Source organism: Primulina tabacum, chromosome 1 (assembly GCF_025594145.1).
Source record: "Primulina tabacum isolate GXHZ01 chromosome 1, ASM2559414v2, whole genome shotgun sequence".
Classification (NCBI taxonomy): Eukaryota; Viridiplantae; Streptophyta; class Magnoliopsida; order Lamiales; family Gesneriaceae; genus Primulina; species Primulina tabacum.
In genome coordinates, this window is record NC_134550.1 from 57,861,738 (window position 1) to 57,888,517 (window position 26,780).

General features: G+C 38.5%; 3 protein-coding genes across 3 annotated transcripts; all 3 read left to right on the forward strand.

The window, feature by feature from the left end:
• Window positions 1-494: 494 nt before the first annotated feature.
• LOC142520337 (cytokinin dehydrogenase 5) lies at window positions 495-4,884 on the forward strand. Its single transcript, XM_075623339.1, has 5 exons — window positions 495-1,370; window positions 1,883-2,010; window positions 2,472-2,747; window positions 4,022-4,284; window positions 4,375-4,884. The coding sequence occupies exons 1-5, from the start codon at window positions 803-805 to the stop codon at window positions 4,706-4,708; spliced, it is 1,569 nt and encodes a 522-aa protein (XP_075479454.1). The 5' UTR covers window positions 495-802; the 3' UTR covers window positions 4,709-4,884.
• A 1,130-nt stretch (window positions 4,885-6,014) lies between these two features.
• Window positions 6,015-9,593, forward strand: LOC142554141 (putative ubiquitin-conjugating enzyme E2 18). Its single transcript, XM_075664802.1, has 6 exons — window positions 6,015-6,135; window positions 6,309-6,412; window positions 6,530-6,632; window positions 6,929-6,992; window positions 8,878-8,966; window positions 9,074-9,593. Exons 1-6 carry the CDS (start codon window positions 6,106-6,108, stop codon window positions 9,167-9,169), a joined length of 486 nt encoding a protein of 161 aa, XP_075520917.1. The 5' UTR covers window positions 6,015-6,105; the 3' UTR covers window positions 9,170-9,593.
• A 440-nt stretch (window positions 9,594-10,033) lies between these two features.
• LOC142554149 (uncharacterized) lies at window positions 10,034-25,069 on the forward strand. The gene is made up of 13 exons (XM_075664813.1): window positions 10,034-10,446; window positions 10,691-10,836; window positions 10,949-11,065; window positions 11,308-11,422; window positions 11,507-11,644; window positions 12,730-12,825; window positions 12,895-13,008; window positions 13,438-13,506; window positions 13,701-13,771; window positions 13,845-13,938; window positions 23,928-24,056; window positions 24,193-24,282; window positions 24,526-25,069. The coding sequence occupies exons 1-13, from the start codon at window positions 10,075-10,077 to the stop codon at window positions 24,616-24,618; spliced, it is 1,644 nt and encodes a 547-aa protein (XP_075520928.1). The 5' UTR covers window positions 10,034-10,074; the 3' UTR covers window positions 24,619-25,069.
• The last annotated feature ends 1,711 nt before the right edge of the window (window positions 25,070-26,780 follow it).

A 26,780-nucleotide genomic window follows, 5' to 3' on the forward strand; every position in this document is an offset into this window, starting at 1 on the left:
ATGTATCAATATCGTTCGACGATCAGGACGACAAATTATTGCAGAATCTGTTTGAGAGACGATGAATCTGTGTATTACTCAGTTCCAAAGCGAGAGGGGTGAATCCAGAAAATCCATTGTTACGTCGTCGTCTTGTCTCTGCGCCATCCCACGTGAATTCTCCATTGCTGGGAGATCTTCGTATCCCACTGTGGACCCTTCTCCTCCCACACGTGTCCGCCTCATTCCCTCACACGTGATTTCTCATTTCTTTGTATCTCGTTTTCCAGACACAATCCGCTCTCAAATTTTATTTTACTTACCATTATATAAGATCGATCGATCGATCCCGCAATCGCTACGTAAACAAATATCTCACTCACTCAACCGCCAGCGCCTCATTCCTCGATCGGATTATTTAAATAAATAAATAATTATTACTGTTATTATTATAATATGTGTGTTGAGTTATTTAAACTCTTAAACTTCACATGGATGCTTCTTTACAAAATCACACACACAAAATCACACACTGACACACACACAAACCTCATCTAACCTGAGAGAACACGCACTGCTACACACAAAATCACACGCACAGACTTGTCCCATAACGTGAGCAGCGAAAAAAGCAGAGAAAGGAAACGATAAAATCTGTTCATGTTGTGCACAAAATCTTTAAAGTGCAATCCCGAATTACGTTAGCTCCACGATTTCCCAACAACATCTTTTGTCCCCATAACAGCATCCAGCAGCTGCTGCTGCTGCTGCTGCTCCATATCCCCGGCCCGGTCTCTCCACCATTTAATTTTATCCTCCGCAAATGGTTACCAAGTTTCTTCTAACGTTTGCAATCTGCCGTTTGATTGTCACCGTCGGGTTGGCCGTCTACCCCACGGAGATACTCCGTTTCGGTGATCTGGATGGCAACCTCAGCCTGGACCCGTCCGACGTCGTCTCAGCTTCCCGTGACTTCGGTGGCTTGCGCGGCACAGAGCCCATGGCTGTTCTGCACCCGGCTTCCGCTCGGGACGTTGCTCGGCTCGTAAGGTCGTCATACGAATCGGCTCTCGGGTTCAGCGTCTCTGCTAGAGGGCACGGGCACTCCATAAATGGGCAGGCCATGACCAGGAACGGCGTCGTCATACAGATGAGTGGCTCTCGCAGGCCGACCAGGGTTTCGGAAAAATTGATGTACGTGGACGTGTGGGGTGGGGAGTTATGGATAGATGTTCTGCAATCCACCTTGGAGCATGGCCTGGCTCCGAAATCGTGGACGGATTACTTGTACCTTTCAGTCGGAGGTACTATCTCTAATGCGGGTATCAGTGGACAAGCTTTCCATCATGGACCTCAGATCAGTAATGTGCATGAGCTTGAAGTCGTCACAGGTTTTGAACGGATAAATAATACTTAAATCCTATATTATATTTATGCATATTAATTATCTTTATTCCCTAAATCTTTTCCATGTGAGTTTGATTTGTAAAGCTTTTGAACTAATAAAGACTATGCATGAAAAATCTGCTTTGAGGAACTTGTTTTTGTGACTTTCTCGCTACGTACGTCTTCAATAATACATAGAAACAATTTATATAGGAAAATTCTGACTTTTTAGTGATAAAGATATTAGGATGAATCACTGTACGAGATTGCAAAAACTGGATAAATGTGTGATATCTTTCAATTTATTAATAACAACTTGTGTTTTGGCACCACTTGAGATTGTTAATTTTTGCCTGTGCATACATAATTTTAATCGTAAGTTAACATAAATTAATTCACGTGTAATGTCTGTTTGACTTATTCATAAAATACTAATAGATTTTGAAAGACAAAACTTGCGTTTTGATCAAAATGGTAACTCAAACAAATTTAAAATGAGTTTGAATATGTCAAACAGGCAAGGGTGAAGTGGTGACATGTTCAGAGGATCAAAACTGGGAACTGTACCATGCTGTTCTTGGTGGGCTAGGGCAATTTGGGATCATTACCAGGGCTAGAATTGCAGTTGAAAGGGCCCCGCAAAAGGTATGCATGTCTCTTTCTTCAGTCTTTTTTCTCACCAAAAAAAAAAATAAAATCTTTCTGTTTAATTTACCTTGTACTATGTAATGACAGCGACCCAACAAATTTCATGACATTAGGGGCGAGAAATTGGGTCCATTTTGAAACCAACTTTTTCGACGCCTTCCTCCTTTAATTTAATTCAAATTGGTTGGCACTGTTGTTTACGTGTCCTCTTTTGTCTGCATGGAATTGTTACATGTAAAGTTTATTATTCCAAATTTGACGTCCAATTATATATATGAATGTGGATCAATGGTGACACACTTCTTCCCGATCTAGTACGGAATTCAGAATTTGGTCTGGCGAGAATAAACAACGAGCTGAACTATGTCTTTTTTCACCACTAATTAAGGCGGGCAAAAATCTTTTAACGATTCTAGCGTCCTATGTATCAATAAAAATATTCGTGTTCATTCAATCAGGTGAGGTGGATCAGAGTACTCTATTCCAATTTTTCGGCCTTCGCGGAAGACCAGGAGTCCCTTATATCCTTACATACACAACCCGCGACACTGAAATTTGACTACGTAGAAGGTTTCGTTATAGTCGACGAAGGGCTAATAAACAACTGGCGGTCTTCCTTCTTCTCCCCACGCAACCCTGTTAAGATTTCATCTCTCAACGCCGATGCTGGTGTCTTGTACTGCCTCGAAATTGCCAAGAATTACCATCAATCCAATGCTCAAGCTATAGACAAGGTAAATTAACTAACACCTAATTTACTCCAAGTGTTTATTACTATTAGTACTTAGCAAGCAGATAACTTATATGTCCGAGTCGAGATTTTTTTATCTTTTTTTTTTGTTCCGAAAGTGATTATAAGATTTTCTTTTTGCCTTAAAAAAACAACTATCTTAACCGTTTACGTGTCGTGGACCAGTTTATGCTAATATTTTTAATTGCATCAATTGTTGACCCTTTAGGCCATGGCAAGAAACCTTTAATTATCCTGGAATAGATAAATAATTAAACCTACCACATTATGTGTTCCAACATAATGGCTAGTGGCATTCTTTTGTGTAAAAAGCCTCTCTTTTTTTTTCTTTTATAGATGATCTTTTTATGTAATTTTTTTTCATAATAATCAATAAAAGTATGTATACTGGGATGAGTCTATGCTCCAGCGGATGTAACGCACTCGGTGGAGTACATGTGGAGCTCACTGATTCAAGTACTGTGCTGCACCTGGAGTTGATAGCCAAGGCATAAATTTTCCTTAATGATTGATATTTAAATTATTTTAGTATATCTTTGTCACATATAATTGTGAGAATCATTCAGGATGCACCCACGACGTAAAATTGTCTGAATTATCCGGAAAAGCGGGGAAAGTTGTCATAAAATAAGCAATATCGTGTCGATTAGCAGAAACCCATTTGAGATATTGATAGGAAAAAGGGGGATCCTACAAAGATTATATCCTCTTTATGTTAATCTGTATTTAACTATAACAATAGGGAATTCGAATATTTTATAAATGTAGCACTAGTATTACATATAGTCTACGGCCTATAATATATATGTTCACTAGATTGTGTAATCTTTTTTATAATTTTTAAAGTTTTATTATTGATTACTTTCTGAAAGCAAAAGCCATTAAAAGACGAAATGAACATGCATGACATGTTGGATTCATTAGTTTATTGCGACCATGATTTTATGTAATCAAAGAATATATACTTGCATCTTAATAGGAAACATACACTTTAACTGTACTTTTAGTTTACATCGTAATTCTTGTTGTTCCTTCTGGTAGTAAATAAGCTCAATATATATTAAGTTACACTTTTTCGATGAATTTGATTTGAGAAAATATTTGAGATTTCGTCGATCCGAATAAAGTTGAAAGCATATCGTTTCAAATCAAATTCATACATCCAAGTATAAACTTAGACGTTCTTGTCGAAACTTCCCGGTCAGATATCGTGAGATGATTCGACTGAATAGCTCGAGGTTGTTTATGTCATTTCAGGAAGTGGAGGCATTGCTAAAGAAACTAAATTATATACCAGCCACGGAGTTTACAACCGATCTTCCTTACGTTGATTTCTTGGACCGGGTTCACAAGGCCGAGTTGAAACTCCGAGCCAAGAATCTATGGGATGTGCCACACCCATGGCTTAACCTATTTGTCCCTAAATCAAGAATTACAGACTTCGATAAAGGCGTGTTCAAAGGCATTTTGGGGAATAAGACTAGTGGGCCAATCCTAATATACCCCATGAATAAGAACAAGTAAGCCCCCCACCCCACCCTCTCTCGCTCTGTATATATTCATGTTCAATGCTTGAATTGATTCTCAAATTATAATCTTTACATTTGCAGATGGGACGAGAAGAATTCTGCGGTAACACCAAATGAAAATGTGTTTTATCTCGTGGCATTTCTCAGATCAGCATTAGATAATGGTGATGAAACACAAACTCTGAAATTCTTGGAAAATCAGAATAAGCAAATCCTACGATTCTGCAAAGACAAAGGCATCGAAGTGAAACAATATCTTCCTCATTACACCACGCAACAAGAGTGGATGCATCATTTTGGAGATAAATGGGAATTATTTAGCGAAAGAAAAATGAAATTTGATCCAAGGAACATATTAGCCAATGGACAAGGGATATTCAAGCCTTCCTTTGATCTCGACATAGCTTCATTGTGATCATGGAAGGTATAATTAATCGATCGTATGAGAAATAGATCACAAATTTTGTTGTATGTAAAGGTGAAAAGGGCAAGTATTATTCGATAGGGGGGTATTGCAATTTTTTTGTTCCTTTTCTCGGGATTTTGTGAAGTAATGTATGATTGTTTTGGAAATAGATCGGCCACTTTTAAAGCTATGGAAAATACCTTGCCTAACGTATTTTTCAATTCAACTCATTAATCCAACATTGTTTATATTATCCGCTAAAGAATTTTAAACTATATAATTTTTTTAAATGAGTTACTCAAACTAATATCAAAATTATCCAAAAGTAACACATTCTTGTTTTATAAGACAAGTTATAATTATATTAGTTTCAATAATTTATCATCGTTATATTAAACATTATTTATTCTGTCCTCCAAACCAAAAATCTTTCGCCGATAAAATGCTCGAGACGTACTGCAATATAAGCTAAAGCTGGATTTTAACTTTACTATATATACCACAGATTGCAGGCCTATAAATGAAGCAGGCAAGTACCCATTTGTAAACTTTTTTGTTTGGGCTATGTTGTTCATATGTTCACCAAAGGACCACTAATTTGGAGAGAATTAGCATCCTCTCATTTTAATTTTGATTTCATGCTTTATTAGAGAACATTTTTGTGAGGCTCGGGGTCCAAGAAAATGTGGGTGATCGTCGGTATCGTGAGGTTGCACGGACAATGAGCGACTCCTCGCAGGCTTCTAGGCGGAGGAAATATGGATGAACCGATCTTACATCGGAATGAGATGAATTCCGAAACTGTTCAAGTATGAGACTGCGCAGTTGAAGAGAGTTTCAAAAATTTGATATGTATTACTCATATCAAGAAAGTGCATCCGAAAATGTATTTTCTTTAATCAAGGATAAAATACTCTACCTGTAGTTGTACCAACTTTTAAGGTGTATACTGATAATCTCGAATAATATTTATATAAAAAAAATCAATACATTAAACTATTCATAATTTACACTTTTCGACAAATTTTAGAAAATTCAAATCTTATTTTACGATTTAAAATCTGATTTTACAAAAATAAAAAATAAAAAATGAACACATCAATGAGTCCAGTCACGTGAATAAACGAGCCACGTGGCGTCAATCGTTACCGCAGCACGTGTGGACCCAATCAACCACCGCCGTAGGATCTGTTTCTTTCTTTTGACCAAACACAATTATCCTTTTTTGACAGTACTGCTACTTAATTAGAAACTTATTATTATTTTTTTTCAAAAAAACTTCTTTATTTATTTAATTTTATTCTCATAAACGTAACAAACAAGAATCCTTGGAAATTAAGCGCTACCGCTACGCATCGTTTTGGCTCAGAAAGGAAACTCTCTCTCTAAACAATTCCCAATACGCCATGAACTCTTCATCCGCTTCTTCACGCAAGGTCCCCTTTTTAATTCTGTATAGTATATATTGATTTCTTGATGTGTGTGTGTGCGTCTGTGTTTTTTTTTCGTATTTGTGTACGTGTAGCCCTTGTGGAATCTTGTTTGTTTTGGGGGAAATTTGATCGGTTTGTTTGATTTGTGTTGTGTCCGAATATTATGGGTAATAAAGGCGTTGAGCAAGATCGCATGTAATCGGTTGCAGAAAGAGTTGGTGGAGTGGCAGGTGAATCCGCCTGCGGGTTTCGAGCACAAAGTTACTGATAATCTTCAAAGGTTTGCCCCTTTTCTGAGCTGATTGAATTGTTTTCTGTTTTTCCTTTACGTTTTTTGGGAATTGATTTGGAAGTTAGGAATTAGCGGTAACGATTCAGTGGTTCTTGGTGTGATTAGCTGGGTGATTGAAGTCAACGGTGCTCCGGGAACGTTGTACTCTGGAGAAACCTACCAGCTTCAGGTTGATTTTCCGGAGCATTATCCGATGGAGGCTCCGCAGGTATTTTGTTTAAAGATTTGATCGTTCTTCCATTTCTGACTGCTTGAACATAATTTTAAGGATTTAACCATGTGAAGTCATGGGACCGACTTATTGGAAGCAGCGCAGTTACCATTTTTGTATTTTTTCGAAAGTATAAGTTTGGTTGATTTATATCTTCTCGACTAAATGCATGGCTTGGATAATATGACTTGTTAAATATTTTCATACGGTATTGTTGAATTCATTTGTTTGATTATTGTTTATGGGTCGTTTAGTTTGGTTGATTTTTTTGTATTATCTTCATTTTTGGGCAGGTTATTTTTGTCCCCCCTGCTCCTCTTCATCCCCACATTTACAGCAATGGTCACATATGCTTAGGTTTGTTTCCGCGCACTCCTAGAATCCTAGATGTCATTTGTTTGTTTCTTTGCCTTTTTACTTAACAAATGTTTTTGCGTATTTGTTTTGTACCTGGTATACCTGCCAATTTGTTTGGTTTTCTGGACAGCTATTCATTTTGAATGATGATGGCGAAACATTACTCAGTTTAGTTTTGAAGTCATTATAATGCCTTTAATAATGCTTGTAAAGAGAAAAGACGGTGAAAAGAGTTTGGTAGTGATAGTAAAGCTTGTTTTTTTTCTATATTCTCGTTTTCAGTGGCTCAATGATAATGTGCCCTTGAAAATTCAAGGAACAAGTGGAAAGGACATTCGAATCCAAAGAGATTATTGCAAGTTTGCAACGATGATCTATGCGTTGTATCAAACCATAATAAAGCTAAACCTGGGTTAGATTCAACAAGAATAAAACCTTGAACCGACTCTCAACAAGAAACACACATGGAAGGTCAAGAAGAAGCATTAGTAGAATGCTTATTGAAATTATAAGAGTTATAAGTTGATTTGGAAACTGTAACAATAACTTTGTGAGCTGGAAGAATAACTTTGATAAGCTCACAAAGTTCTCCAAAGACTGGGATTGAAAGAAATTTCTCAATAAATATCAAGCTTGAACTTATATGATGATATCTGCTTCATCAGCCACGTGTTTAACTTTTTCTTTGTATGAAGCCGAACAAACTGATAAAAGTGGGTTTGAAACAAAAAGCTTTTGAGCCTAAATGAAATAAAGGAAAGAAAAACTTTCAAATACTAAATGTAATATTTAGGCCCATTTTTGGGCAACTTGGCCTATATGCTAATATAGAACCTGAGTCCAGGCTTTATTTCAACTGATACTTCAGCTTGTTTATGATTTATCACAACCCCCGGGCCGCTGCAATTGTTGGCTTATCATCGTCCATTTAGCCTTTTAGTGTCTCTCACTTCACTTGCTATTATCTTTAAATGATCATCGGACCTCCGTATATTCTCAATGGATCATTTGAATTGTGCCCCGGCACGTGTTGCTTGATCACCGTCATGATGTTATGTGGAGGGTGAGTCAATATGCTTCCCATTTTCTTCTGTACTTGTCATTCAAACTAATGTTGCTAAATCCCGAATGGATTAAGACCTTTCTACTTGATACAATGCTGGTCAGTGACAATTCCTTTTGTACTAATTTGGAATATTCACTCAGTAGTCATTAGGAGATGGCAGGAAGAAAAAGACTTCTTGGGTATTATTAACGGGTCTACTTTACCAAGTTATCCTTGATTACTAGATTTTACTCTCTGTGAGTGTTGCATCGAAATTTGAGCTATTAAGTACTTGATTTTTCGTTCTTCCCTTCGATCATTTGAACTTTATCGAAGCTTCTTGCCTTTTCGCATCTTGGGAGAGATGGTCGACTGAGACATGATATATTGCATCTAACTGAGGCTGAACATTTGTGCATGCTGAATTCCAGTATCTAGGGGATTTGAGTTAGTATTTGGAATTCCCATCCATTGTTTACAATACAACATGCGTATTGTAGCTATCAGTCCGATGCTCGAGATATGCAGACTGCCTAATGTTACCAGCAAGTTGTGGATAAATGAGAAATGAGTTACGGATAGATTAGTATTACGTTGGTTATCTTATTTCTCTTGTCCTCTAGATTGAGTATGTTGTTATTTTATCTAGTATGTTTCTTGAAATCAAAGCAATGACTACTATGAGTAACTTTCAAAGTATTGTAGCCATATCATCCATGTTTTGGATCTCTTTGCAAAACTCAATTCTCATGGAAACCTGCCGACATCGCATGTTTGTTTGTTTGTTTGTTCAGTTTGGAAATTTGAAATTTCTTTCTTTTGTGTTATTTATCCACACAGATATTTTATATGATTCGTGGTCCCCGGCAATGACTGTTAGTTCAATTTGCATCAGCATTCTCTCTATGCTATCAAGCTCTACGGTGAAGGTATATCCAATTATGCTTGTTAGAGTATTTTACTCCCACGAACTTCCGTGGCTTCTTCTATGTCAACCCAGATAATTGATCACTTGAGTTCGGTTTTTATGCTGCAGCAACATCCAGCTGATAATGATCGCTATGTGAAGAACTGTAAGAATGGAAGATCTCCCAAGGAGACGAGATGGTGGTTCCACGACGACAAAGTCTAATAAACGAAATTGGGAAAACCTGTAACACCCCCTACCCCTCGTGTTATTGCTGGAAGTTATTGTCTTTCTTCCCTTTCCGAGGGAAAAGAAAAAATATATCCATTGGAAAAGGGAAAAAAAAAATTGAATATTTGTTCTGAATACTCAACTCTATGGAGGCATAAATAACATTTAGATGTTATTGGCCGAATGTTGTGTATTTATGTAGTGTCAATAGCTTTTTGGAGAATGTATGAAGCCAGTAACCAAGATTAGGCAAAGGCTAGCCTCGATTCATACGATCTCTAACTTCCGTCACGTCACATCTGTGTGATATTTCCTTCAGACATCTTATATTTTGTCGTTGTCACTTTTGTGTAATTAGAGTTTTATTTAATGCAACACTGTACTTGTTCAAGCTTGAAGCATTTATTTTTGACATAAATTTGGCAAAAGAGGATTTTTAATTTCATTTTATTGGAATCAAATCTAGTATGTGGACTCGGTCCAACTCCAACAAGATAAGACTTATTAGATTGAATTAGAAAATGCGTGGCCTTTTTGTATTAACACTAAAGAATCAAAGATGGTACTCCTGCCGGATCATACGTCGATTCAACTGAAAATATCTCTTACACTTTCAATTCCAGTTTTTAATGATAATAAAATGTGTAGTTTTTCTCTTGAGATGAGATTGATTATGTTAAATGGATTAATTCCATACATATTTTCAGATAAAAAATAAATAAATATTCGTTTCTGAAAATTTATATTATTATTTTTGGTGTAATAAAAACTTTAATCGAACCGGGCGGATTATCGGGTTCCAGACCGGCACCGTCAGGGTGAATGATTCCTTCCTTTTATTTAAGTTATATATATATGTGTTTCTCTCGTTTCCGGAAATTTGTGATAATTGATTTACCATGAGCTTATCCAGCTACTCCATCTCCAAACATTCATTCCCAAATCACCATCCATGGCCTCCAAACCCAAAGATCAAACCCCTCCAATGTTTCAGATTCGAAGCTTCCTGCGGAAATCTCAGCTCACGTTTTCTCGTTAAGGCTCTTCATGCGGATGGAGTCGGAGTTGTCTACCCAGACGACACCGTTTCGGACCGGAACGTTTCGTTCGAGGTTCAAACAGAGGATGAGGTACATGAAGTTGTCAATGGGGTTCCTGGAACTCACGCGGAAGATGCTCATGAGGCTAATCATGAAATTCGGTTGAAGAAAAGTGCAGACTTAGATGAAAACGATGTCAATAGCAGGTTTAAGTTACGAAACGGACGAGAGGTTCGTCTTCTAACTATTCTTTGAGCTTACTCATTTATTTATTTTTTTTTAAGAAGCTATTGTTGCTTTTTGTTTTTGATTCATTCTTTTTTACGAGGTTATATGCTTTTGAGTTATTCATTCTGTGTCAATAATTACGATTCAGTTTTTCCATCCAAAAGGCTGGAAAGAATCAGAATTTCAAACAGCAAACATGGATATGCTTCCCGTCGTTCTGTAAACTAATAGGTGGGTTCGAACATAGGTGTTTGAAGAGAGGACTTATATTGTCGGTGTGGCAAGGAAAGGTGAAGACACCGATGGCTCATTTGGCATAGAGGACTCAATTAGTGAATTAGAGCAGCTAGCTGACACAGCTGGATTAACTGTTGTTGGTTCTACTTATCAAAAGTACGTAGTATTGGTATGGGATTTGTGATTTAATTTTTGCAAGTTTGTTATTTTACGATAAATTATCAAGATATCTCCTTATCGGAGGCTCAATTGTTTTACTTTGATGCAGACTAGCTACGCCAAATTCGAGGACGTACATAGGATCAGGCAAGGTGGCAGAAATCAAGAGTGCGATTCATGCATTTGATGTGGAGACTGTAATTTTTGATGATGAACTTTCGCCAGGGTTAGTTTTTTGCCAGACTTCCGGTTATGTTATTCTATGTAATTCCTGAACATATAAGTGCCTGTTTGTTTGTTTGTTTTTTTTTTTTTTTTCATATAAGTGCCTGTTTATTGTGTTTTATCAGTCAATGCCCATGTGTTTTTGCCTCGCTTCTCCTTATCTGTATGCAGGGGTTTTCAAGTTAAATTGCTTATTTTTTTCTCCTCCCTGCCATTTATAATATTTTTAAATTTTGAACACAGGCAATTGCGAAATCTTGAAAAGGCATTTGGGGGAGATGTCAGAGTGTGTGATCGCACTGCTCTCATCCTCGATATTTTCAATCAGCGGGCAGCTACACGTGAAGCTTCTTTGCAAGTACGTTTTGCTTCAGCCTTCAGGCACAAATAGTATTGAAGTATATCTTTTCTTAATGCTGACTATAAATTTTTTTGCTTGCAGGTTTCATTGGCTCAGATGGAATATCAATTACCCCGGCTGACGAGAATGTGGACCCACCTTGAGCGTCAATCTGGTGGACAAGTGAAGGGTATGGGTGAAAAACAAATTGAAGTTGATAAACGTATCTTACGTGACCAGGTGTGCTGTTTGCTTTTCCTACTATTGCTAAATTTCACATTTCATCCAAGGGCGAAATTTATGTTGCCATTTTTTGGTCAGCTTTTTGTTTCCTAATCGCTGAAAGACTTTGTTCTAAATTTATTGATGTGAGGGATAAGTCAAATCAATATTATTACATTATTGTGTACTGTCATCCAAGGACATCAAATCCTTATGTTATAATGTAATTTATATTCAAAGATTATGTTTTCTAAACTATGATATTTTTGCATATTGTCGTGGAATTGTTTAATTTGTTACCTTTGTATTTATGAGAAGTTTTCAAGTGCTTAAATACTGTCCTGGATTGGACAATTCAACTTCCCCGATTGTTGCTCATGATAATTTCTGAGCTGAGCTGAGTCCAAATGGCTGGAACATTTGACAACCCATTTTTTCGTAAAAGCAAAGATACTTAAAGAAATAACTGGTCGCCTTATGGATGAGGTGGCACCACAGTGGTGGTGTTATGATTTTGGTTGTATCATGTATGAAAGTGGCGGTAAGAATCCACTTTGTTTGTTAATAATTAAAAAGGAAAGAGAGAAAATAAAGTAATTAAACCGAGAGAGAAAATAAAAGAAGATGATGTTAAAATTGTAGAAAAACGGAAGTAAGAAATGAGATATGGAAAAAGGGTGCAGCGCGGTATTAGAGATTCTGGAAAAGTAAAGTATAATTTTACATTCTCTTTTATGTTGTTAAAAACAAGGAAATGGGACTGAACTGGAGTTTGTGAACGAGCTTTAGAGTTACATGGTCAAATGTAATCTGGATGTGCAGACAGTTGCCTGCATCCCAGTCAATATTACAGGTTTCTGAGCGGTCTGAAACTCTGGATCTCAAAACCTACTATTACAAGCTATTGATTTTTTCATGGATATCCGTCTATAATCATATTGTTCTAACCTGTAATAATTGTAATTGATGACTTATCCCCTGCTGGTCTGTCTCCGTGAGGCACTTTGATTTGCTTGTTGCCTTTTCTTTAAATTGCCTGTATTCAACTTTCTTGAATGTGTGTCCTGTATAAGTGTAATGTGCAATTCTTCTTCTTGTTTCAGATAGCTGCTCTCAAGAAAGAGATAGAATCTGTCCGTAAACACCGCAAGCAGTACAGGGACAGACGTGTTGCCGTACCTGTTCCAGTTGTTTCTTTGGTAGGAAATTACCATTTGTTTGTATTCGCTTGGGGATAATATCAAGACCTGATATCTGTCCATAATTAGGTTGGGTATACAAATGCTGGAAAGAGTACACTTTTAAATCGATTGACTGGAGCAAATGTTCTTGCTGAGGACAAGTTATTTGCAACTCTTGATCCTACTACAAGAAGGGTACATGTGAGTAAATTGCTCCTGAAAGAACTTGTTTTCTTCAACTGTCTGATGATAGTTTCACCTCACAACATGCCAGTTTTCTTTTATCAATATTTCAAGGGTTTTGGAAGGTCTAAGCGGTTGATATTACTAGTGATAAACTGATAAAAAAAATCCATTCATATTGCACATATTTTCATCAAGTCAAATGCTTCTTTTGGGCATTAATGATTAGAAATGTTCTTTTATGGATTCCATAGTTAGTATTCTAAGCAGAGTAACATTCTTTTAGAATGTAGCTTCAAGGGTAGAATTAAAATTTTCAAGGTCCACCAAGAATGTTATTAGTGGTCTAAATTAGTAACAAAATTCTCTTGTCAATGCAGTTTTGTTCTATCATGTAGTTTCTTTTTTCGCATACCTAAACGTGGGTGTTTATGATCTTTTGTCTAGATGAAGAACGGGAAGGAGTTTCTTCTAACTGATACAGTGGGCTTCATTCAAAAATTACCAACGACGCTGGTATGACTTTTCGCACTCTAGCTATATCGTGGTTGTTTTTCAGTAGTCAGAGGATATGTGTGCTATTATGTTTTCTGAATTGGGAATAATAGTTGTTCCTGTGTGGTTGACACTTTATTGAAACAATTCAATTGTTTTATCTGATGAATTTAGAATCTGTTCCTTTCTCATTAAATTGCTCTTTCTTCTTCCAGGTAGCTGCGTTTAGGGCAACATTGGAAGAAATATCCGAGTCATCACTTCTGGTGCATGTAGTAGATATTAGGTACGATCAATTTAAGAGGGGGCTGTGATATTGCATTGTTCAGCTTTTAATCATGTCACCCTCTTTGGATCAGCCATCCACTGGCAGAGCTTCAGATTGAGGCTGTGGACAAAGTTCTCTCAGAGCTTGAAGCATCGTCTATACCAAAGTTAATCGTTTGGAACAAGGTACTTGAAGCCATTTTATATCCTTAAGAATTATAATTCGTTGTTCACATAATCCCTTGTGGTCTATTTCTAGTTTTTTCTTCGTCTACCTACGAAATCCTCTTGGCAAACTCAATACCTGAAAAATGGCAAATTGCTCAATAATCGCATCATGTGATCATCTGAAAGTGATTCTGTCACGCCCCGAAACTCGGGATTTGACACCGGCGTTGTTTTACAATCACACAATCGAAACAACAAGCCTCTTGTAGCACAGTATAAACCGAACCAGTTTATATATCATAATCTCAAATTAAATAGCCATTGTCTTTACCATTACCGAAATAAATAAGACGACATAGTTTTAATGCGGAAACGTAAATCTAATTAATAATAACTTAAACATAATCGATTTCCTTGAGCATTCATCATCCCCAAAACTGCTCGGACTCTTCCTCCTCAATCTGTTCTTCGGACTTATCTGGGAAGGGTTGTAAGGGGGGTGAGTATTTGGGAATACTCAGCAAGTGGGGAAAATCGAGCACAATAAAGACAACATGCATAAATTTCGAATCATAAATCATGAGTTCATACGTACTTCATAAACATGCATACATTGACCCAGCACTGCGACTCATCTATTTTCTACGGTTTACTGACGTCAGTCCCTAATTTTTACTCCTCTAAGGGGGTGAGGCCGTATAGCGGTTATGTCCCCCACCGCGTAAGGGTACGTCGTGGTTGGGATTCCCTGCCGTATACAGTCGACTCCTCACAGTGCTTTTGAAATCGTATGACAATTACACGAAAAGAGTAGAAAGAAGATTGTACTCGACTATTTATTTTTCTTGTAAAAATCGAAAACATGCATACCCGAATCCGAAATTTTAAAGTTTAAAAATAAGCCCACTTACAGTATTTGATTGCTAAAGAAACGTGACTGCTTGGCTATGGAATTTAGATCGCTCCTCGCTCCTTGTCCGGGCAGCGCTTCGGTTCGATTTCTCGGATGATTTTGAGACGATATTTGGGCAGAGTTTCGCTAGGGAGAGTTGCTGAAATTCTCGAAAATTTGCAGCAAGTATTTCGAGATTTAGGTGTAAGGAGGGCTAGGTATGGTGTGGTATTTATAGGGGAGAATGATGGAGCTCAATATGGTAGTCCAATCATGCCCAAATTTGCTTCAAATCCCTCAATATTTGATTCCAATATCCTTGCCATATTTCGAAAATTGAGCTACCTAAGTTGTAAGATTTAATCCTTGATTCTTCCCACCTTGCTTGGCTCGAAAATTTTGATACTAGATTAAGGGATTTTGTGCACAAACTTGATGATTTCCTTCCAACAAACCAAGTATCTAACCATTATAATAATTAGGCATTAAATCTAGGGGAATTTCGAAATTTGCTTGTACTCCTTATGCCTTAATTCCTCTCAACTTGTATGGTATCCCAACCTTGTAAATCTTATTCCCCAAATTTTCGAAATTAACATGTCTTAGTGTAGGTATTGTTGACTTTGCCATAAAGATTCCCAACAATTATTTCCCATAAACATATCTCCTTTAATAAATAATAAAAATCTCATACTAAAATTTTCTTACAACTTATTAATTACATTTTTCAAAAATTTCGGTTCTCACATCCCTCCCTCCTTAGGAGAAGTTTCGTCCTCGAAACTGGAGTTGGCTTGGTCTCCGAATAAGTAGGGATATTCTTTTCGCATCTTCTCTTCAACTTCCCAAGTTGCTTCTCGCTCCGTGTGGTTGGACCACTGTACCTTGACGTAGGGAATAATGCGTCGTCTGAGGACTTGTTCTTTGGTGTCCACTATTCTGATAGGGACTTCTTCGTATTTCAGTCCTTCTCCCAAGTTTCCTTCGACCAAGAGTGGTTCTACCTCTAATACGTGACTCGGGTCTGGAACGTACCTTCTCAGTTGGGACACATGGAACACGTTGTGGATCCTTGACATGCTTGGTGGCAATGCCAATTTGCATGCTAGTGTGCCCACTTTTTCCAAGATTTCGAATGGTCCAACATATCGAGTGTTCAGCTTCCCGGCCTTACTGAATCGGACAACTACTCTCATAGGCGAGACTTTCACATAAGCCTTCTCGCCCACATTGAACTCCACAGGCCTTCTTCTAAGATCTGCCCAACTCTTCTGTCGGTCTTGAGCTGCCTTAAGCTTTTCTCGGACAATTTTAACTTTGTCCACAGTCATTTGTACTAGCTCGGGTCCCACTAAGGCTTTCTCTCCCACTTCGTCCCAATAAAGTGGTGATCGACATTTCCTTCCATACAAGGCTTCGTATGGAGCCATTCCGATGCTGTTGTGATAGCTGTTGTTGTAAGCAAACTCGATTAAGGGTAGATGAGTACTCCAATTGCTACTGAATTCCAGAGCGCATGCTCGCAGCATATCTTCTAAGGTTTGGATGGTTCTCTCCGTTTGCCCATCGGTTTGAGGATGATAGGCCGTACTTAGGGTCACTTTCGTTCCCATGGCCTCCTGAAAGCTCTTCCAAAAGCGCGAGACGAACCTCGGGTCTCTATCAGATAGGATGCTCACTGGCACTCCATGCAACCTCACAATGTTGTCCATGTACAGTGAAGCCAATTTGTCGAGATTGTAATTCATGCGGACGGGTAGGAAGTGTGCAGTCTTTGTGAGTCTGTCCACGATCACCCATATACCGTCGTGGCTTTGCCTAGACTTTGGCAATCCTACCACAAAATCCATGGAAATATGCTCCCACTTCCATTCGGGAATTTCCAAAGGTTGCAGTAATCCTCCAGGTCGCTGGTGTTCTGCTTTGACCTGTTGGCATACCTGACATCTAGAGACGAATTCCGCTATGTCCCTCTTCATGCCATTCCACCAGAAACTATTCTTGAGGTCCCTGTACATTTTCGTACTGCCTGGATGGACTGCGAATTTTGACTTGTGTGCCTCTGCCATTATCTCTTGGCGAAGGTTGTCGCTGTCGGGCACACACAACCTTCCTTTCATCCACAAAATTCCCTTGTCATCAATCTGATGATCCTGAGTCTTCCCTTCTCTGACCTGCTCCTTAAGTTTAGTCAGTACCGGGTCTCGATCCTGGTTTAACTTGACGGTCTCCTGCAGACATGGCTGGGCCGAGAGGGACGCTAGAGTTACCTTGCCATGGCCCTTCCGACTTAGCGCATCAGCCACCTTGTTTGCTTTACCCGGATGGTAACTTATGGTCAAGTCATCATCTTTCAGAAGTTCGATCCATCGCCTTTGCCTCATATTAAGTTCCTTTTGGGTGAACAAGTACTTGAGGCTCTGATGATATGTGAAGATTTACATTTAGTACCATAGAGGTAGTGTCTCCAAATCTTTAAGGCGAAGACAACCGCTGCTAGTTCCAGATCATGAGTAGGATAATTCTGCTCATAGCGGTTTCAACTGCCTTGATGCGTAGGCGATCACTCTTCCTTCCTGCATGAGTACGCATCCCAGACCTTCCTCAGATGCGTCACTGTAGATGGTAAAATCCTTATTCTCTGCAGGCAATATTAACACTGGTGTGGATGCGAGTTTTCCTTTCAATGTCTGGAAACTCTTCTCACAATCGTCATTCCAGATGAATTTAGAATTCTTCTGTGTTAGTCTCGTCAGTGGCACGGCTATCGAGGAGAACCCTTCGACGAACTTCCGGTAGTAACCTGCCAATCCAAGAAAGCTTCTGATATCGGTGGCGTTCTTCGGTCTCGGCCACTCAGTAATCGCCTCTACCTTCCTTGGGTCCACTGACACTCCTTCTCTCGAAATCACGTGTCCCAGAGATGACACACTCCTTAGCCGGAATTCACACTTGCGGAACTTAGCATAGAGCTTATTCTCTCTTAAGGTCTGCAGAGCAAGGTGAAGGTGCTCTTCATGGCTCGTCTCGTCAGGAGAATAGACGAGGATATCGTCGATGAATACCACTATGAACTGATCCAGGAATGGCTTGAATACTCTGTTCATCAGGTCCATGAATGCTGCCGGTACATTGGTCAGACCAAAAGGCATCACTGTGAATTCGTAATGCCCATACCTAGTTCGAAAGGCTGTCTTGGGGATATCTTCAGCCCTGACCTTCAACTGGTGATAACCTGTCCTCAGATCCAGTTTAGAAAAGACGACGGCTCCTTTAAGCTGATCAAACAGATCGTCTATCCGAGGTAGAGGGTACCTGTTCTTGATTGTGATCTTGTTCAATTCTCTGTAGTCGATGCATAATCTCATACTATCGTCCTTTTTCTTTACGAAGAGTACTGGAGCTCCCCACGGGGACACACTCGGTCGAATCTGCCTTTTATCTATCAATTCTTGGAGTTGTTCTTTTAATTCCTTGAGTTCGGCTGGTGCCATTCTGTAGGGTGCTTTAGAGATTGGTGCAGCACCGGGAACCAAGTTGATTTCGAACTCAATTTCACGGTCCGGGACCGTCCCTGAGAGCTCTTCAGGAAAAACATCTGGGAACTCTCTCACTATCGGGATGTCTTCCAGTTTCATTTCGACTTCTTCTTTTCCTTCCCTGACCATCGCTAGGTAGATGTCCTCCCCGGATTTCATGGCTTTCCAGGTTTGAGATGCGGAAAGTAGCAACTTCCGTTCCCTGGATTTACCATGAAACACGACTTCCTTCTGCTCTGCGGTTAGGAGTTTAACTCTCTTCCCTTTACAATCTACTATTGCACTGTTTCTTGCTAACCAATCCATTCCTAAGATTACGTCGAAATCGACCATGATCAACTGTATCAAATCGGCGCTAAAAGTCTGATCACTAATACTGATTTTACAATCTCTGTAAATCTCGTTCGTTTCAACGGCTCTATTAGTAGGTGTGGCTATTCGGAAAGGTGCAGTTAGTTTATCAGGCTTACTTCCTAACTTCTTAGCAAAACTCTTAGACATAAAGGAATGTGTAGCACCACAATCAAATAATGCGTAGGCAGGTACTGATTTAATTATAATGGTACCTGACACGACTTCAGTTGCGTCGTCAGCCTCTTCCTGAGTCATGGCAAAGATCCTAGCATTGGGTTTGTCCTCCTTTGGTTTACTAGGGCCTGCTCCCGTATTTGGCCCAGTTCCTCTGTTTGGCCCTGCTGGTCGGTTGGCAGCGGTAGGACATTCTGCAATTCGGTGCCCCGCTTTCCCACATCCAAAGCATACACCGCTGGCGGCCCTTCGGCATTCCCCGGAGTGCTTGAAGCCACATGTTGAGCATGGCTTGAGTCCTTGATTGTTATTGGCGGGGAATTTCCCTGAGGGAGGTCCACCCGACTGATTGGGCCTCTTGAACATTGGTCTGCCCTGAGAAGGCGGGTTGACAGGGGGTCGCTTGTTCCTGTTTTCCCCTTCTCTTCGACGAATATCAGCTTCGGCTCGGATAGCCGCACCCATCAAATCTGAAAAGTTGGCAGGTTGGTAGACCGCTAGAGCTGATTGGATCCTGCTGTTCAACCCCTTCTTAAAGCGGTGCAATTTCAGAACTTCATCCGCCATAATCGCTGGAGCATACGATCCAAGGGCATTGAACTGAGAGGTATATTCCACTACTGACATATCTTGGGCCTGGCTGAGATTTTCAAACTCACTTAGATTCTGCAGTCTGACTTCTGCCGGGTAGTACTGTTTCAGAAATGTTTCTCGGAAGATTCGCCATGTGATTGGTCCAGCAGCGGTCATGGCTGGCGAGACTGTTTCCCACCATTTAGCTGCCTTGTCTTCCAGGAAGGGCACTATCACGTCCACTTTTAGTGCATCCGGGACTTCCAACAGTCTCAACTGAGTTTCCACGCTTTTGAGCCAGCTCTGGCTAACTTCGGGGTCGGCAGCGCCACTGAAAGTTGGGCACCTATTCTTGCGCAGTGATTCATAATGAAACTTGACCCCATGCTGTGGTGGAGGTGGGGGCTGCTGATTAGCATTGGGGTTCACTAACCCCTGAAGTGTCGTCGCCACGATCGTGGCTATAGCCATTAGGTCCGCTTGATTGAGATTGAACTGAGGTGGAGGCCCGTTGCCTTCTTCATTAGTGTTGTTGTTGTTGTTGTTAGCATAACGGGGGTTGCGGTTTTGTCTTGGTGGTCTACCGGCCATTTCCTACAAGTTAAACGCTTCTAAGAATTTGTTGTATATATAACAAGATTGAATAGATAAGTTATGCTGGAACAACTGAAATTAATAAGTAAGCATAACTTGAATATACATGAACAACTGAGATTAATAAATAATCATAATTTTATTAATTTTTTGAATGTAAAGAAACAACTAAATGAACAAAGCGTGCTGAATGGAAATAAATCATACTGACTGAAATAAAATAGCAACAATGGAAAGATAAACTCCTAGTAATAGGGAAAGGTAACTAAGAACTCTAATCATCTATCTCTCCATCTCCTATGGCAGCTATAGGCTCGTCATCTCCTATGGCAGCTATAGGCTCGTCGATCTCTATCGGCTCCTCTTCTTCCGGCTCCTCCTCCGGCTCCTCCTCTTGCAGTAGCTCCACCATGTGGGTGAGCTGGGCATTCTCTGCATTAAGCTGGGCCACCTGTGTTTTCCACCCCTGAACATCTGCCTCGGCCTCGTCCAACAGATCTATGGTACTCTGGTGGCGTAGTTCGTACCCCTTCTTATTCTCCTTGATCTTGTTCTTCAGCGCTTCACCCTGTTGAGTCAGCTGGTGGTTCACTTTGGCAATGCAGCTTATAGCCTCACTTAGATTTTCGAGTCTTTTTTTGCTCCTGTCATTCAGCTGTTTTTCTTCCTCCAATTCTTTGAGATAGCGCTCCACATCCTCTCGCAACTTTCCATTTTGATATTTGCACTGTTCTATGACATCTCTGAGGTCCATGTTATCACTCCTAACTAGCTCACCTTGATAGATGGACTGATTAAGGCGGACCTGAATCTCTTCTTTCTCAGCGGTTAAGGTTTCGACCTCACTCCTCCTCTCACTCAATCAGGCTCCAAGTCGTCGAATCTGACGGGACTGATAGTGAAGGGCAAGCTCCTTCAGACGAATGGCAGCTTGGGCACGGGTGTGGGGCCGCATAGGGGTAGATGGAGCCATTTCCTGAAATCAAAAAAAAGGAAATGCTCAGAATCCGAAATAGACAGTATATAACAAGTGAGAATATGCAATATATATGAAATTTTTCGAAATTTAAATAAATATATTTTTTTTTCCAAAAATGGGAAGTTTGGAATTTGACATATGGGTTCGAAGAATATGTCGAGAGGATTCCGGGAAAATTGACGGAATCGAATTCGGAATTTCCTACGAGAAGTTATAGGGTCTACGAATATTTCCTAAAACGGCAAAAACGACGTTTCGGAGGCCTAAACGAAGGATTTTCGCGATTTCAGCCTGGTGCTCAGGACTTTAGGGTGGTGAGCCTTGCTCGTTGGGCCGTTTCGGAGGGGGTAGCATCGGCCTCGAGTTAAAATTCCACCGAAAATTTTTTTAGGGTTTTTTTTTTTTTTGAAAATCGATTTTTTTTTCCACTCGGATTATGAACCTGGCGGCTCTGATACCACTTAAATGTCACGCCCCGAAACTCGGGATTTGACACCGGCGTTGTTTTACAATCACACAATCGAAACAACAAGCTTCTTGTAGCACAGTATAAACCGAACCAGTTTATATATCATAAATCTCAAATTAAATAGCCATTGTCTTTACAATTACCGAAATAAATAAGACGACAGAGTTTTAATGCGGAAACGTAAATCTAATTAATAATAACTTAAACATAATCGATTTCCTTGAGCATTCACCATCCCCAAAACTGCTCGGACTCTTCCTCCTCAATCTGTTCTTCGGACTTATCTGGGAAGGGTTGTAAGAGGGGTGAGTATTTGGGAATACTCAGCAAGTGGGGAAAATTGAGCACAATAAAGACAACATGCATAAATTTCGAATCATAAATCATGAGTTCATACGTACTTCATAAACATGCATAACATTGACCCAGCACTGCGACTCATCTACTTTCTACGGTTTACTGACGTCAGTCCCTAATTTTTACTCCTCTAAGGGGGCGAGGCCGTATAGCGGTTATGTCCCCCACCGCGTAAGGGTACGTCGTGGTTGGGATTCCCTCCCGTATACAGTCGACTCCTCACAGTGCTTTTGAAATCGTATGACAATTACACGAAAAGAGTAGAAAGAATATTGTACTCGACTATTTATTTTTCTTGTAAAAATCGAAAACATGCATACCCGAATCCGAAATTTTAAAGTTTAAAAATAAGCCCACTTACAGTATTTGATTGCTAAAGAAACGTGACTGCTTGGCTATGGAATTTAGATCGCTCCTCGCTCCTTGTCCGGGCAGCGCTTCGGTTCGATTTCTCGGATGATTTTGAGACGATATTTGGGCAGAGTTTCGCTAGGGAGAGTTGCTGAAATTCTCGAAAATTTGCAGCAAGTATTTCGAGATTTAGGTGTGAGGAGGGCTAGGTATGGTGTGGTATTTATAGGGGAGAAGGATGGAGCTCAATATGGTAGTCCAATCATGCCCAAATTTGCTTCAAATCCCTCAATATTTGATTCCAATATCCTTGCCATATTTCGAAAATTGAGCTACCTAAGTTGTGAGATTTAATCCTTGATTCTTCCCACCTTGCTTGGCTCGAAAATTTTGATACTAGATTAAGGGATTTTGTGCACAAACTTGATGATTTCCTTCCAACAAACCAAGTATCTAACCATTATAATAATTAGGCATTAAATCTAGGGGAATTTCGAAATTTGCTTGTACTCCTTATGCCTTAATTCCTCTCAACTTGTATGGTATCCCAACCTTGTAAATCTTATTCCCCAAATTTTCGAAATTAACATGTCTTAGTGTAGGTATTGTTGACTTTGCCATAAAGATTCCCAACAATTATTTCCCATAAACATATCTCCTTTAATAAATAATAAAAATCTCATACTAAAATTTTCTTACAACTTATTAATTACATTTTTCAAAAATTTCGGTTCTCACAGATTCGAGATGAGCAGTGAAGACTGTTATAAAATCTATTTTGATTTATCAGAGTGATGGTTAAAATAATCATATATCGTGTAAATAATTAATTTCAGTTTTATTAATGATTTAGTGAATAGATTTGGTCCTTTTAAATCTCTTAAGATTTTTTCTCGCCTATAATACTGGGGTGATTATGTTTTTAAAATCAAGAGAAAATATTAAATGTGTTATAGCCCTGTGACTGAGTTTGTTTGTGGATGCGGGATGATTATATAATTTTTTCTTTATTAACATGGTGCTAGAGCGAGTTGATACCTCTTGCTTAAAACTAACCGGGGGTCATTTGGTGTATTCTTTATCGTATAGGTTTCCATTTTTTAATTGGTTGTTGGTCAGATGATATCTTAGCCTATGTAGTAAGAAGTATCATTATTGTTAAAATGTAAAAAATTAATCCAGAAATCGTGATAAATAAAATTTAAGTAGACTAGAAATAGTATCTGAATCAATTTCATTAATGAATCTTGAAATGTGATATACCTTTCCACAAGTGGAGGAAGCTAGATCGTTTCACACTGAATTCTTGCTTTGAATTCTTGCTTTGACTAAGCCCTTGTAGATGGCTTGACAACTTCAATTCAAATTGCCCAATCCAGTATATTTTCGAGATTTACAAGTATATCCTCTTCCCAAATTCTCTATTAACTTCACTGTACTATATATCATCTTGGAGTGATAGCTAACTCAAATATGTGTCACACAATCTGTTTGTGTTAGCTAGCTCAGATGAGCCACATGTGAGTGTCATCTCTTGATCAATTACCATGGTACTAGTAATTGGTTTTTTCCACAATTTAGCAGGCTTATACAAGGTATGATAATACAATGCTAGACAAGTTTGTTGACGGTGATTGAGGTGCTAGATTTTTTATATAAGGTCCATGGACTCAAACGAAATGGATGATATCCCTTTCATCTCTATTTAATTCTTATTTTTTTCAGGTTGATAACGCAAAGGACCCTGACAAAATCAAATCTGAAGCCAAGATAAATGTAGATGTTGTATGCATGTCTGCTTTAACCGGTGAAGGGTTGGATGACTTCTATAATGCAGTTCAAGAAAAATTAAAGGTTCTTGATGTCTATAACTTACAAGTTACAACGCACCACACCACTAATATTAAGTTTTCCCACATCTTCATTTTGACAATGCAGGTTTGTAGATGTAAATTCAATGTACTTAACTCAACTAACTTTTATGCGATAGGATATGATGGTGTGGGTGGAAGCTCTAATTCCCTTTGACAAAGGAGAACTATTAAGCATCATACACCAAGTTGGGATGGTTGAGAAAACTGTAAGTGTTCTCTCTCTTTTTTCATGCACCATCTATTGCTGTGTTTAGGATAGAGGGTAACTTTTGTATAACGAAATTCTGTCTTATTAATGCAACAACTGAATCGTAAGACACCATTATAAGAGAATAACTTGATCTTGTAATTTTGATCTAATTAAAAATTCTGCTACTGCAATGAAGATCTTGTAAGCATTTCATGAATATTTTCTGACCGTGTATCTTTGGTGCTTAATCATTTGATAGGAATATGTCGAGAATGGAGCTTTAATTAGAGCTCATGTTCCACTCCGGTTTGCAAGGCTTCTCACACCAATGAGACAAACTTGTGTTTCATAGTTGTCTCAGCAGTTACTCAGAAAGGTTCTAGTTTCTCAGGAAATCAACACAATTGCTGCTGGTCTTGTTAGGGTTGATGCTTATGGCTACAGTAACAAGTAGCGCAATTATAGCCTGCAAATTATCTTTTGTTGACCTGATTTCTAAGCCTTGGAGCTTAAATGAATGTCACAGTTCCATCTTTCCTCTTTGAGATTTGACCAATGTCTCTGTATGTAGCAGCACTGATTATAAAAGTAAATATGGTTTTGAAAGCTTCTGGAAGGTTACTTTGAAACCAATTGGGGTTGGGCTAATAGATCTCAAGTTTGTTTGTACATCTTACGTTCAAGCTCGTGCCTTTCAAAATCGACATGAAATCCAACAACTGTGTCCTTCCTATATTTGCTTCTTGTAAATTGATGATTTTAAATGTATGTTATGTGAACTAAAACGATTAGAAATAGGTTAATTCTGTTGAACAAAGCATTTGTAGTGTAAATAAATTAATAGTGATTAAAAATAATTATAAATTAATATAAGTAGCATCCGATTTAGTGGGGCTGTCATCGTAATTGTTCTCTTGATATACCTAAATATTGGCTAGAGATGTCAATGGGGCGGGTTTGGCTAAATCCAAGACCTCCTCAGGAAAATTTTTTTACCCATTATCCACACCATCCCGGTTAAATATTCTTCGGACTCATCCCTACCTCGAATACGAAACGGGGTCGGGTAGATCCATGAGACCCGTGAGACCCGAATATTTTTAAAATAAAAAAGTAATATTTCTTCTCACATGATTTAATTATGAAACAGACAAGCCTCTAAATACAACATTTTGGAAAATTAATTCATGTTTTCGATCACACTTAATAATAACAAACAAAGTATTTTCACGACATAAAGACTTACATAAAAAAAGAGTTACTAGCTATCCAAAAAAATCTTGACATCCCCAAAAATAAGTCATAACATAATTTAAACAGATCAATATAAAATCAGCGAGTAGGCAATATTTCAGATACATTCTTCGGGATCATTTTTCTCTTCATCAAGAATGGTGGGACAAGTTGGTAAACTACTTGAAGAATTAACTACAAAATTAAATAGAGAAAGTACATTGAAAAAATAAAAGTGTAATTTCAAATTGTAAAAAACTTAATTTAAAGAGAGAAAATACAGTAAAAAAATTAAAATGAAGGTACAATAACAAAATAAAACTGTGATTTATTTACCTTTCACCTCACCTCACAACCATCTTTGCGAGCACATTAATGTCTCCAAAGTTGTTGGATTAAGTCTACTAAGATGATGATCAACTATTCTTCGACTATTGCTAAAAGCAGATTCAAATGCAACAGTTGACATAGGAATAGCTAAGATCGTTATGGTTGAGGTGAGCTGCTAAAAAAATGAAAATTAATAAAATTAAAACCCTAGAATATTTATATCCACATATATGGGGCGGGTATTATAAGACCCATGACCCACCCCATATCCGGACGGGTTTGAAAAATTGGACCCGGGACCCGTTCCATGACCCATTTACTATGCCTAAACTCACCCCATACACACGGGTCCACTGCGGGTCTGGGTAAAATCCGGAGCCACTTGAGATCCCTAATATTGGCCCACCTTTGTTAAAGAACAATATTATAATTTGCATGGAAAATGAAATCTTACGCATAGAAAATATTTCAAGAGCCCCGTTTGGATTTGATGGATATGCCCGCATTACTATCCACAACTTTTTAAAGCACTATCCATCCGCTTTCTTTTCCTTTATCACGACAGTTAAAAACCAAATAATTAATATTTTAAAAAAATTCGAGTTTATCTACAATATAAAAGCAATATATTTTTTTTTATTTTCACTTTCACGTTCTTCTATATGATCGTTATTATTTGAAAAACATTTAGCTTAAAACCGACGATACTATAAAATATATTTATTACAAGTTAATTAACTTTGATCATAATTTCTGATTTAACAACATTTAAACAAACAAAGCTATCACCTTTAGTAAACACAGTGTACCGACGCACACATTGTATATTTTATACAATATTTTTTTATAATTCGTTTAGTTTATATTTAGAAATATTGATAAAGTACACTCTAATTTTGTTATATGAATTAAAAAAAAAAAAACATCTAGATAGGAATTGAATCTTCAATT

Coding starts and splice junctions, on each gene's coding strand:
- LOC142520337 (XM_075623339.1), top strand. CDS start 803: ATGGTTACCAAGTTTCTTCTAACGTTTGCAATCTGCCGTTTGATTGTC. Junction 1,371..1,882: donor TGAGCTTGAAGTCGTCACAG/GTTTTGAACGGA, acceptor TATGTCAAACAG/GCAAGGGTGAAGTGGTGACA. Junction 2,748..4,021: donor ATGCTCAAGCTATAGACAAG/GTAAATTAACTA, acceptor ATGTCATTTCAG/GAAGTGGAGGCATTGCTAAA.
- LOC142554141 (XM_075664802.1), top strand. CDS start 6,106: ATGAACTCTTCATCCGCTTCTTCACGCAAG. Junction 6,993..8,877: donor CAATGGTCACATATGCTTAG/GTTTGTTTCCGC, acceptor TTATCCACACAG/ATATTTTATATGATTCGTGG. Junction 8,967..9,073: donor TATCAAGCTCTACGGTGAAG/GTATATCCAATT, acceptor TTTATGCTGCAG/CAACATCCAGCTGATAATGA.
- LOC142554149 (XM_075664813.1), top strand. CDS start 10,075: ATGAGCTTATCCAGCTACTCCATCTCCAAACATTCATTCCCAAATCAC. Junction 13,009..13,437: donor CTACTACAAGAAGGGTACAT/GTGAGTAAATTG, acceptor TCTTTTGTCTAG/ATGAAGAACGGGAAGGAGTT. Junction 13,939..23,927: donor AGTTAATCGTTTGGAACAAG/GTACTTGAAGCC, acceptor TATTTTTTTCAG/GTTGATAACGCAAAGGACCC.